Source organism: Delphinus delphis, chromosome 2 (genome assembly GCF_949987515.2).
Source record: "Delphinus delphis chromosome 2, mDelDel1.2, whole genome shotgun sequence".
Classification (NCBI taxonomy): domain Eukaryota; kingdom Metazoa; phylum Chordata; class Mammalia; order Artiodactyla; family Delphinidae; genus Delphinus; species Delphinus delphis.
In genome coordinates, this window is record NC_082684.1 from 138725969 (window position 1) to 138738780 (window position 12812).

Consider the following 12812-nt stretch of genomic DNA (forward strand, 5'->3'; position numbering starts at 1 on the left):
GTCCTTATTCTTAAGGAAAGGCATACTGAAGTTTTGGGGTAAAGGGGTACAATGCCTGCAACTTACTCTCAAATGATTCAGAAAATACAACATGTAAATACAGATAAAGCAAATCATAAGTCATAAAGCAAATGGGATAAAAATGTAAACACTTGGTAAATGTGGGTAAAGGATATATGGGAGTTCTTTGTGATATTCCTGTAACTTTTCTGTAAGTTTAAAATCATATTAAAATTTTAAAAGTTACCAAACAAACCAGGAATCCAACAGCAAGGGATGAGTCAGAATTATGGTACAGTCACTCTATGGAAGCCTTAAAATTACACAGCCTTACAAATAAAGTCTGTGAAGATAGATAACAAAATAGAAGAAATGCTTATAACTTATACAGTGTTGAATGATAAAAGCAGGATACAAAACATTTTATGTGTATATTATTACAACTAAGCAGAGCAAGCATATAAGACTGGAAGGATAAAATCAAAGGTGGTAATAAGGATATTAGGGGAAGCTGATTCACTGTTATACAGCAGAAACTGACACACCATTGTAAAGCAATTATACTCCAATAAAGATGTTAAAAAAAAAAAGGATATTAGCGGGGAGGGAGAGATTGAGTGACTTTTTCTAAAAAAATAAAAATAAAAAAATCCACATATTGAAAAAGTACTTGCCGGCAATGGCACTCCCCGTCAGGCTGGTGGACTGGAGATCAGCGCTGCTTGCTGTTTACTGCCGGTTCCTGCCTCACGCTGCCCTCCCCAAAGGTTGACATTGCCCCCACAAGAACTGACAGAGCCGGGCATCTCTGCAGCTGGTAGGGCTGGGAGTGGGGAGGTTCCTGCGTGCAGGCAGCCTGCCAGCCTGTCCCACAGAGCAGCTTCACAGTCTGCTCTGACCAGCAAGCTTAGCGGCTGCGGACAGCTGAGGGGAAGCCCGGCATGGGTGCATCCAAGACTGGGCCTCCCTGGCCAGGCCAGCACAGAGACCCCTTTGAACGCCCTCGGCTTGTGCTGACCACACTCGGGCCTCTTGCCGGCATGCTCCCCCCTGGGCACAGATAGTGAAGCTTCTTGGAACTCAGAAGGTTTAGGAATTCTGGGATGACTTTATTTAGAGCCAGAGTGCCTGGTTCTGTTGTCAGTGGGATAAAGTGCTAAGTCCTTATCAGTCCTTTACATTTTTAACATGGACCAGTCTACTGAGGACATGCTTTGATGGGCAGCAAAAAGATGTTCAGAATGCAAGGCTTTGCGATCAGAAAGCAAGACTCTCAGAGAACCCTGGGCAGCTGAGGGAAACAGGGCAGGAATAAAAGTGAAAGCTGGCCTCCTCTGCAGGAGAATTGCTTTTGTCCCTCTTATTATAAGAGATGTGTTTAAAACTCCTTCCCTAAAGAAGTAGGAATAAGAGTTAAATAGATTAAGAGACCCTCAGAACAGGTAGCTGAGGTAGACAGAGAAAAGGAAATTCCAGATCCATAGGGAAGCAGGAGCAGAAGCTTGTGAACTCCTGTGGAGAGGAAGTAACTATACCTGGCTATACCTGGGCATTTCTTGGTTAGGAGTATTCCAGACCTGCTTCCCAACTGCTCCCCAGCCTAAAGCAAAAAGCACCACCATTCTGAGTCATGTGACCCAATTTTAAAGTATTTTATTACATAATCTTTTCATGGCACCATCAGGAGTAACAGAAAATGTTATTCCCAGTTCCTAACCACATCCTGAAAAATATACATTTGTATTTATATATTTATATCAATACTCCACCCCTATCCCATAATTCCACCATCTAGTATAGGTTTTTTGCTTAAAGCAAGAAACTATTCTCTCAGGTAAGAAAATATATATGGAAGCTAAATGTAGGACTGGTTAGAGTGACTGGGGACAGCTTGGCCATGGGGGCAGGGAGGAAGGGGTGAAGTCCAGGCTAGGCAGGATGCATCACTGGGGTCCAGCAGAGGTGGAGGAGGACAGTGTATAAAAAGGCAGCGTCAGGCAGGTGGACTCTGGTGTCCTTGGTCCATTAGGAGATGGCCTTTGCCTCAGGAAGGAAGGCTTCCCAGTACTTTGCCAGCTGCAAAGAAGTGGGGTCAGTAAGCAAGTGTCCCCATTTAGTGGCAGAGCCTGAGCCTGGAAGGGGAACAGGCACAGTGCCAGGGCACTCTCCCAAGTGCCTCAGCCACCCACAGGGAGGCCTGGGCTAAGGCCAAGCTGAGGAAATGGCTTCGCTGACAGTGGACCTTGGAACAGATTGGCCAGCCAGCCACACTGCCCTTACCTCTCTAGACTGAGGGAAGCATCAAGTGCAAGGGCAATATCTGAAGACAGTCCTGGTTCTACCCTGGAGGAAGTACCCCCATGGGGGCCACAGCTTGGCTCAGCTCAGTCAGCTCCTCACAGGCAGCCACTGTTTCACATACTGATTGGGGCCTCAGCCTCAAGAGGGTTAGGTGGTATCACGGGGTTATAGGGAGAGGAGAGCTGGGGTTTGTTCTTAAAAACTAACTCATTATAGGATTAGGGCAATCCTGCTTAGGAAGAGACCCTACTGGATGTGCCACGTTAGAGAACCAGGACCTACTTTCAAGTATTGATTAAGCAGGGCCCAGCCCCTCTGAAGCAGGGCCAGATCATCCTGTCACCAAAGCCATAAGTAGGCAGCTGGCCTTCAGAGCAAGCAAGAGAGGATGAAAGCCATGCATAAGTTACATACCTGCTGCTGTGAATACAGGAGTGTCTCAAGGTACTTGATCACGTGGTTTTTGAAGTCCTTGGATTTCTCTTTCTAAAGGAGACAGGATTCTACACTGACCATCCAGACAGTTGCTCCTTCCCCTCTTGATAGGGTGCTGATGTTTTTTGCTGACCAAGGCTGAGCACAGCCTCATAAAGTAGAGGCAGCAGCTGGATTGGCTATAATTTCCAGCCAAATAGCCTCTTGCAAGGTTTTCTTGAATGGTGGCAGGGTGGGGAAGGGGAGTAAAGGGTTTATGACAGCTGCAAGCTTTGTTCTGTGCTCTGGTCCAGCAACAAGTGTAGGACAGCCACTTTGCCTCAGGAACAAACACACGAACATGAACACACACACACACACACACACACACACACACACACACACACACACACAGGCGGCCACGCCTGTTCACAACAGCTGCCAAGTCACCGGCACCGCCATCTGTCTCCCTACTCAATAGAGACTTGGACAAAACCAACAATGTTACTAAACCAGGCACTGCACACTTGTGAGAAGTAGGATCTTCTATCTCACCTCAAACCGTATCACTTCTTTTCGGACCACAGTTGAAATCCTTTCAAAGTCCCTTTCATACTGAGTCACCCGAGACTCCCACTGGGAAGAAAAGGAAAGAAAGGATCACTTAATATATTATGGTATTAAGTCTTTACCTTTGAATAGAAATTCTGTATCTGAGACCTCAATTGGCATTTGTCTGTCCCTCTGGGTAAGACTAGATATGGAGATTCAGCACGTAAGCCAGAGTCCAGTAGAAGGCCATCTTTCAGGCTGGCTGGGAAAGAGATGCCGCGTGCCTCAGGCCAAGCCTGGTTCCTAAGAAAGCTCTGGTACCCCAGAGGCTCTGGTTTAGGTATTCGCCAGCAAAGCTGGGAGCCCCACAGAAATGAATTTAGTTCTCACCGGGGGGGCACATCTGAATCATCTTGGAGCTTTTCAAAGACCCAGCCAGGACTGCTCCTGCAGAGATTCTAATTTGGCAAGTTTGAGTGGAACAGGAAAGGAGAAGGAGGGCCAGGTCTCATGGCAAGCCTGGATCATTCTCAGAGGCCTCCCCAGCAGCTGTCCTTTAGACTCAATCAGTTCTCTTGCCTGCTGTGGGGTTCTGGGTGGGATGGGACCCAGGCTCATTCAGGAGCCAGCAGAACACCCCTGCTGGGCTGCCTCGGGGGCCTCACCTCTACGATCTCATCCTTGGCCTGTTGCAGCTTGTCAGGCTTGTTGGCCCACAGCAGCCGAGCCTCAGCCTCCCGCTTCTTCTGCAGTGTGGCTTGAGCATCCTGCCAGCGCTGCCACATCTTCATGCGCTGGTCAAAGGCGGCCTGTGAAGGTGGAGGTTGGGGAAGAGCACAACCAGCCCTTCAGGAGCTCTGCTGGCTCTGCCTTGGGGGGCTCTCCCAGCAGCTGTGCTAGGGAAGGACCGAGCAAGAGCGGGTTCTGCAGCCACGTGTTAGTGCCCAGCTGGAAGTTTAACATCCAAAAGCACAAGCTTGGGTAAGACTCCTCTCCAAGGATCCAGTGGGCCAGCGCCATGCTGCTTCATGCTACTCCCAAGGCTGGAGGGCTGGGAGCACAGTAGGTGGCCTGATGCTGGTGCCCAGTCCTATGGCTTTGGAACTGCCTCTCTCAGATCAGTCAGTTCATGAGTCTACACACTTTCCCTGAGTCTCTGCCATGTGCCAGGAGCTAAGAATACAATGGGGAATGAAACACATGGGCCTGCTTTCATGGAGCTTGTAATCTAACAGGAAAGGCTGACACTGTACTACTAATTGCCAATAAGTAATTATAAGTATGCAGAGTACAGAGAAAACAAGCACAGTACTGTAATAAAACTGGGGATCTAGCTTAGCCTGGGAGATACATCAGGGAAGGCCAACCTAAGGAAGCAAACTTTAAACTGATACCCGAACAATATACAGGGTGAACTTAACAGATCTTTAAATAAACACTTAAACCTACCACAGGGACACACTGCTTTCATCTCATCCATACATTCAACTGTTCTAGGCTATCAAGGCCCCCAAGAAGCTCTCCAAAGTCCACCTGCTGGTTTTCCATGTTTCTAGCTCCTTGACCACAATCAGTGTTTCCAGAGGATAGCTGTTTGGCCTAACAAAACCATCCTGCACCACCACTGGCTTTGTAGGCTTCAAGAGGCCTGAATGAAAGACCTGCGTCTGGGGCAGCCTCCCAGCCCTGCTCCTCTTGCTCCCCTTCCCTACAAGAGCTCCCTGGATGTTTTCTAGGCCTCCTTAGTGCAGGCCTTTGCCGAGACTTGAGCCTTAGGGAGTGAAATGACACCAAAGTTACCTTCCCCCGCATTGTCACTGCTGCTCACCTCAATTTCTAAACAGCTGAATGTCAAAGGATTAGGTAAAGGGTGACCTCAAATCCAACCTAACCCCCTGGGCTAACTGTGGTACAGCTGCAGGTTCAGCAGAAAAGAAACATCTGTTCATCTCTCCAACCCCACAGCTAGCTCATGATTACGAGGAGGGCAGGTGAGGGGTCTCTGAAAAAAGACCAGCTTGCAGTTCTGTGCTCTAAGGCGAGCTGCCTCAGCTAGACCTCCCTCACCCCTGTCCATACTGGCTCACCTGGCTTGAAGGTCATATCCAAGTGCCGAGTTCTCCAGAGACCCCAAACAATACTGCTCTCTGAAAGCTTCCCCAGAGAGAACCCTTCCCTGGGACGGCTCTCCAGTCTAAGTAGTCTGACCAGTTCCAAAAACTCCCAAGCAGGTTATTTTTTCAGCCTCTTATCACTCTGGAGTTAGCAGCAAAGCAAACAGCAAGGGGAGAGGACAATGAGCAACCTCACAGGCTATATTAAGCACCTCTACCACGGAGGAAATGAGAGTCCTGGGTGCAGCTTGGCTCTTGACAATACAGGAGCTCTCTGGAAAGGGCGAGGTTGGGGACGGGGAGTGGAGGTGGCTCTGCTCCAACTCAGAGGCTCATACATTCTGGTCCCAACCTGGGTCGGGCAGACTCAGGCCCTTTTAGGGCAGGCGCCAGGCTCCCTCTTGGCTCTTTCCTCTGTCTCAGGGAGGCCATGTGAGAGCTAATATCACTGCCCGGTGAAGCTTCCTTGGCCACTCTGAAAGGTCAGGGGAAACCAGAGTGCCCTGGTCACCAGAAGAGAAGGTGAGGTGCTCGACCTGAGGGGCAGGCTGCAGTGTTTCTACCGGTGCGGTCAGCAAAGCTCACAGAGGGCTCTGGTGACAAGCTCTCTTGCCCCCTGGCCACACTCCTCCATGCAGCCAGTGCCAAGCCAGTTCTGTTTAGTTACCTGACTGCCCACATTGGAGGGACAAGTGGAAGCCAGCAAGAGCTCTTACCAGGGCAAAGCCGCCGCTTACTGTTAAGGAGGCAAACACCAAAGGACTGAGGAAGTCACTGCTCCAGGGGGACAAGACCGCAGGTCTGTAATAAACCTTGCTTGAAGAAAGGAGCATAGAGGATACTGTCCAGCTTCAACAATAAGGAGGGCCCTACTTGGAAATTCAAGAGTGGTCTTTTCTCCAAATTCATTTAAAAAACTGGCTGTGGGCCTCAATGTGACTCAGTGATAACTAAAAGTTTAATGGACTTTTGGTTTACGAGACACCTTCTCTTTTGAGAGCAGAAAAAATTATTTCGAGCTATAATGGATGAAACCATCTTGGGAACGGGAAGAGCAAAGGAAAAGACAAATTAAATCAAGTGGAGGAGAAAGAGGAAAGGAATGAGACGCTTACACGGACTATGGCCAGGAGGCGAATATAGTCACTCAGGAGCTCAGCAAGGAGGAAGAAGTCATTGTTGGCCTGTTCCTGGTGGAGCTGCTCGATCTTTTCTTCCACCTCAGCCAGCTGGGAGAGTGCCCGTGACAATGCTGTGTTGTCCTCAGAGCTCCCGAGCATGGCGAGACTCTTTGCAAACTGGGATGTGTTCAGCGCTAGCTCTGGAAGGAGGAAGATAGCAGAGGCCTCTGATCTCCCAAGGAAAAGGGACAAGTCGGCTGGCACTGCAATGGGTGCCTTAGCAATGCTGGCCCCCGCATGTCTGGCAACTGTGGGCTCTGTAACCTAGTCACTTACACCACAGCTAACTGTATTCAGAAAGTGAGGGCAATGCAGCTCGGTCACTTGAGCAGGGAGAGGTAACTGCTGATCTTAGTTTCCCTAGGTTAGGCTTACTTGGAAGAAGCAGCTCCAATATTCCTGGAGAACCAGGGGCCAGTTAATAAAAACAGGCCAATGGCATGATTCTGATTTTTACGTTAGAGCTTGTGGTAAGCAGCCTTCTGCAAGAGTGAGTGTATGCACACTGCATAGTTTTGCATGCGGCAGAGCAGGACAACTTTGTTGTATTTTAAGCTTTGGTTCACTCTCCCCGCCCCCCTGCCCCCATCTCTTTAAAAACGTAAAAACCATTCCCAACCCAGAGCAATAGGCCCATGGCCAGATACAGCCCATGGGCTGGGTCATATTTTGCCAACCCTTACATTGCCCTCATTCTAATGGTTTTCTGCCTGTTTAGAGTTCTGATTATCAGCATGTTTAAGGCAGAAAAGGAAAGCATTCAAACTTGGCAAATTTCACTAGCTCTTAAGTAAATCTCACCAAAGAAAGGTGAAGAAGGGTTAAGAGACATATATGGTTTCCCGCATTTACATATTGCTCATTGGACCATGTAGCTAAGGCATGTAACATCATTTTGGATATAAGCCACCAACTCAAATGCCACCAACAGAAGCCTACATCCCAGGTCAAGCTGTAACTGGGATGGCTTCCCTGTACCTCTCCCAGGTAAAGAGTACAATGTCCTCAGTGGTGGAGTCATGTTTCTTGCCAGGAGATGCAGGGCATATCTTTTCGATAAGAACATCAAGGACCAGGTGGGCTGAGAATTTCAACTTGAATGGCTGAGAGGCTTGGGAACAGCATACCCTCCCATCTCCAGCTCACTGGAGACATCAGTTTCCCCCAGTTCCAAGTGCATTTTGGAGGTTTGTTACCTTTCCTGTGGTTGACTAGAGTTTCTACAACGGCATGCAGTTTCCGTAAGCGCTGTTCCTCACACTCTACCTCCTGGAGCTTCTCCTCAAACCACTGAAACACACAGGCCCAGAGCTTTAAAGGAGGCTACTCATACAGGTGTAGAGCAGTCTTTCCTTAGCAGTTTTTTTGTTTGTTTGTTTTTCAAAGGGACTGAATTATCATAAAAAGAAAGTCTCTAATCTCAGAAATTTCAGGACTCCTCAAGGCTTCTGACCCATAAGCCTGAGGGGGTAGGGAAAGCTGAGAGGCACAGGGCTACTCACAATGTCTGATTCATTCATCTTGATGGTCATTTTGCTGACTGCATCTGTGGCTTTGTTGAACATCTTGAGGAGACCAGCACCACTGAATGTCTGGGTACCCACGGCACGTGGCAGCTACAAGACCAAGAAGGCAGGGTGGCAAGTTATCTGCTGCCCCTATTTTAGGTTCAGAAGAATTAGTATCCATCAGATGGCATGCCCAAAACTTGCCAAACAAATTATTTGAACTGTAGCTTGTTATTTTCAAAGGCAGTTAGACAAATCCATAACTAGCATGTAAAGAGAAAAAAAAAAAATCAAAGGACCACATTAAATAGAATCAGCAAAATTTTCAGCTTCTGATATTGTGTGCAGAAAGAAAGCAGAGTGTGTTACGTGGCCAGGTGACCTCACGTTGAGATAGTCTGCCCACCTAGGCATGAACTTCTTAAATACCAAACACGCTTTTGTTAAAAGTCAGAAGTTCTTTTGGATGCATACTCTGCACACAGCTAGACTTAAAATCTTGAGACACTTTGAAGTCGTGCTGCAATTCCATTTGGATTTTCCTCAGTGAACAAAGGTCCAAGGACAAGAACATAATTTATTCAGATTGAGGCTACTTTTAGGGACAATCTAGTTAAGTCAAGCATTCCGAATACTTAGAAACAATTTGACTAGTTCAGTCTTCCCATGAAAGGGATGCTGAAGAATCCATAGTGTATATAGTATACCACGCTGAACAATTAGATTTTAGTGCCCAGGACTCTTGAGGCATTGGTTCTCAACTCAGGGCCATTTTGCCCGCTAGGGGACATTTGGCCATGTCTGGGGATAATTTTGCTTATTAAAACTGGAGGCAGGGGGGACTTCCCTGGCAGCGCAGTGGTTAAGAATCCACCTGCCAATGCAGGGGACACAGGTTCGATTCCTGGTCCGGGAAGACCCCAGATGCCGTGGAGCAACTGGGCCTGTGCACCACAACTACTGAGCCTGCGCTCTAGAGCCCGCGCACCACAACTACTGAGCCCGCGTGCCTAGAGCCTGTGCTCTGCAACAAGAGAAGCCACCGCAATGAGAAGTCCAGGCACCACAACGAAGAGTAGTCCCCACTCGCTGCAACTGGAAAAAGCCAGCATGCAACAATGAAGACCCAACGCAGCCAAAAATAAATAAATAAATAAATTTATAAAAAAATAATAATAAAACTGGGGACAGGGAGGTGGGGGAGGGTACTGGCATCTAGTGGATGAGGCCAGGGATGCTGCTAACCCTACAAAGCACAGGACAGCCTCCACAACAAAGGATGATCCAGCCCAAATGTCAGCAGTGCCACTGGAGAGAAACCCTGCTCTAGGGGTACCAAGCAGGGCGTGAAAATGAAAAGTGGATTTAGGGATCCCAGAGGAAAAAAAAGATTTAGAGCATTAGACAGAGAATTTTTAATTTAAAAAGTTCATTTTGGGGGCTTCCCTGCTGGTGCAGTGGTTGAGAGTCCACCTGCCGATGCAGGGGGCGTGGGTTCATGCCCCGGTCCGGGAGGGTCCCACATACCGCGGACCGGCTGGGCCCATGAGCCGTGGCCGCTGAGCCTGCGCATCCGGAGCCTGTGCTCCGCAGGGGGAGAGACCACAGCGGCGAGAGGCCCGCGTACCGCAAAAAAAAAAAAAGAGTTCATTTTGGGGGGGAAAATAACCCATATACTTAGTACCATTTTCTTAATCAGAGTAATACATAGGATATGCAAATTAAAGAAAAATGTAAAAATAAAAACAAAATGAAAAAAATAAAATACAATAATCCTACCCTGTCACTTATTTTCTTCTACTTTTCTTTCCTATGAGATATAACATTGTTTTATTCCAGTGTTTCTTTTGATCCTTAATGACTAACATAACATATTTCTTCAGCTGTATTTATATATTGTTTCATGTTTCACTTTTTATAATTCTTTTTTTAAACTGAAGTATAGTTGATTTACAGTATTGTGTTAGTTTCAGGTATACAGCAAAGTGATTCAGTTATATTTTTTTTTCAGATTCTTTTCCATGATAGGTTATTACAAGATACTGAATATAGTTCCCTGTGTTATACAGTAAATCCTTGTTGTTTATATATTTTATATATAGTAGTGCATATCTGTTAATCTCATACACGTAATTTATCCCTCTCCCTCATAATTCTTTAAATGTATGCTTCCAATGAATTTCTGTATATTCTCTGTTTATGATGAGAATTAAGTATTTGTTGTATCGATATATTTCACCTAATTCTCCAATTATTAGCAACTGAGCTGTCTCTAGTTTTTCACAATCATGAATAGCCTGCGCATAGCCTGTTAAAAAAGACTGTCCACTTGAATCAACACTTTTGCTATATGCTGGCAGTTCTGTGCTCTGTGGTAACTGGTTTTGAACTAAAAACCCCTCAGCTCCTGGCACAAAATAAGCATTCAATTTGAGCCAAGTAGTAACCTATGAAAGACATTCCAAGGACTTGCCCAACAGATCACTGTGTTGATCTAATAAGACAAAGACAAAACTAGGTTGCAGTCTGACCTCTACAACCAGTTACTTTTATTTATTTATTTATTTATTTATTTGCGGTACGCAGGCCTCTCACTGTTGTGGCCTCTTCCATTGCAGAGCACAGGCTCCGGACGCGCAGGCTCAGCGGCCATGGCTCATGGGCCCAGCCGCTCCGCGGCACGTGAGATCTTCCCGGACCGGGGCACGAACCCGTGTCCCCTGCATCTGCAGGCGGACTCTCAACCACTGTGCCACCAGGGAAGCCCTACAACCAGTTACTTTTGACTGCAGGCAGAGCTTCTTTTATTTCAGAGGCTGAAGAATACTTGTCACTTTTGGGTGCTTACGAACTAGGATGTAGTCTGAGACTAGGCTATACACGGGTGCTCAAATATTTGTTGAATGAACTAGTTTCATTTCACAGGGGCAGATATGAATTGTTAAATTCAGTTTGTACAATACTAACCTCTTCTTTTTCCAAGAACTCCCTGACATCAGGGTCCTGTAACATGGTAGGATGATTCACAATCCTCTGAAGGTACCTACAGGGTAAGGAGTTATCTGGTTAGCTGACCTGGCCTCACAAGGTTTGGAGTATCATACAGTGCTGGCAGGGGTACAATGTCTCTCATTACTTTAAAATGTCCTCAGATAAGGCACTTAAGTACAAGCACATTCAAGTTCATATTCTTCACATTTCCAAAAAGGGAAGAAAAATAACTGCTCAGAAAGTGACCTCAGAGCCATTCATGTTTGACTGTTGAAGAAGGAGAATTTGATTGCTCACTCAAGGTGGGGAAAGAAGATGTTCTGTTCCTGAGGTGGGAAGGAAAGAGACTTAGGAAAGGTTAGAGATAATATGGAGGTGGGAATCTTTAATTCACTCAAGTTTCACCACTACTAACTCCAGCAAATATCTCATCGTAATTAAGTCTCAGTTTCTGCTTCTCATTTGTTCTCATGGTATTCAAGAAAATAGTTTTAGGGTACTTACCTTTCTAGAGCAGCCCTCCGTTTTTCAAGAAATTCTGCAGAAGAAGAGTCTTCCTTCCCAACTTTTACTTTTGTCATTCCTGGAAAAGAATTTAAAAAGCAAAAAAAAAACAAAAAACAAAAAACCCATATATCATCATGAAAAGCATAAGGCTATAAAAAAAAACAGCCCACAGGAGGAAGGCAATGAGGACAGCTCTACAAAATACAACCAAAGTCCACATCTATGTCACGAGCAGGCATGAACAAAAGGTTCTTTTCATGACAGTCAATTTTTAAACTAGTCTTAAAGTGCTGAAGGTTCTACGCTCTGGGATTTCCAGAGCATATGTTTTCTAAAAGGGGGCCATGGGGCTCTGAATAAAGATTAACAGACATCAGTTGATTGTAATGGGAAGATTCCTTGCCCCATCTCCTTCCCCTCATTCAGTTAGTACATTACAATCTGGAAGGAACAGCAATCATTGAAGACTCCAGCATACCAATACAAACACACACACACACACACACAACTGTAGAAGCTAAAACCAGAGCCTCCTATTGCACTCAAAGAAAGAGACCATGTCAAAACATACTATTTCTCTAGACCACGTGTAATTTATAGGAAAATGCTGGAAATAATTTTTTTAATTAATTAATTAATTTTTGGCTGCGTTGGGTCTTCGTTGCTGCGCGCAGGCTTTCTCTAGTTGTGGCGAGCGGGGGCTACTCTTCGTTGCAGTGCATGGGCTTCTCATTGCGGTGGTTTCTCTTGTTGCCAAGCACGGGCTCTAGGGTTTTAGTATTGTGGCTCGCGGGCTCTAGAGCACAGGCTCAGTAGTTGTGGCACACAGGCTTAGCTGCTCTGCGGCATGTGGGATCTTCCCAGACCAGGGATCGAACCAGCGTCCCCTGCATTAGCAGGCGGATTTTTAACCACTGTGCCACCAGGGACGTCCCGGAAATACTTCTTTTCTAACTGCAAGAGTCTACACTGCTATTAAAAGTAGTCTCATATACTAAGTAGAAAGTATATGGCAGAAAGAATGCAAAGGAAAGAATCTAAGCAGAATTAAAGACCACAGGCTTACCTATTAGGCTCTTCTCCGGGGGAGGAGGGACAATAAAGCCATTCTGGGAGTGTTTCTCTGAAAGCTTCTCATAAAGACCCAGAAAGTCACTAAATCTTCTTTTCACTGCAAACTGTTTACTTCTGAACATTGGTAAGCTCGTCTTGGGGAAAGAAAAAATACAAGGCGATCTCATTTT

At 46.3% G+C, this 12812-nt stretch overlaps 1 protein-coding gene across 1 annotated transcript in view; it reads right to left on the minus strand.

The window, feature by feature from the left end:
- Positions 1 to 1636: 1636 nt before the first annotated feature.
- SNX1 (sorting nexin 1) overlaps positions 1637 to 12812 on the minus strand; it is a 35954-nt gene continuing 24778 nt past the window's right edge. The window contains exons 6-15 of the mRNA XM_060005799.1: positions 12635 to 12776; positions 11566 to 11644; positions 11038 to 11113; positions 8065 to 8178; positions 7759 to 7852; positions 6497 to 6702; positions 3933 to 4076; positions 3271 to 3351; positions 2716 to 2787; positions 1637 to 2076 (exon numbers count right to left, since the gene is read on the minus strand). Of these exons, the coding sequence (XP_059861782.1) occupies positions 2026 to 2076; positions 2716 to 2787; positions 3271 to 3351; positions 3933 to 4076; positions 6497 to 6702; positions 7759 to 7852; positions 8065 to 8178; positions 11038 to 11113; positions 11566 to 11644; positions 12635 to 12776 (1059 nt within the window). The 3' untranslated portion in view covers positions 1637 to 2025. The remainder of the gene's footprint in view (positions 2077 to 2715; positions 2788 to 3270; positions 3352 to 3932; positions 4077 to 6496; positions 6703 to 7758; positions 7853 to 8064; positions 8179 to 11037; positions 11114 to 11565; positions 11645 to 12634; positions 12777 to 12812) is intronic.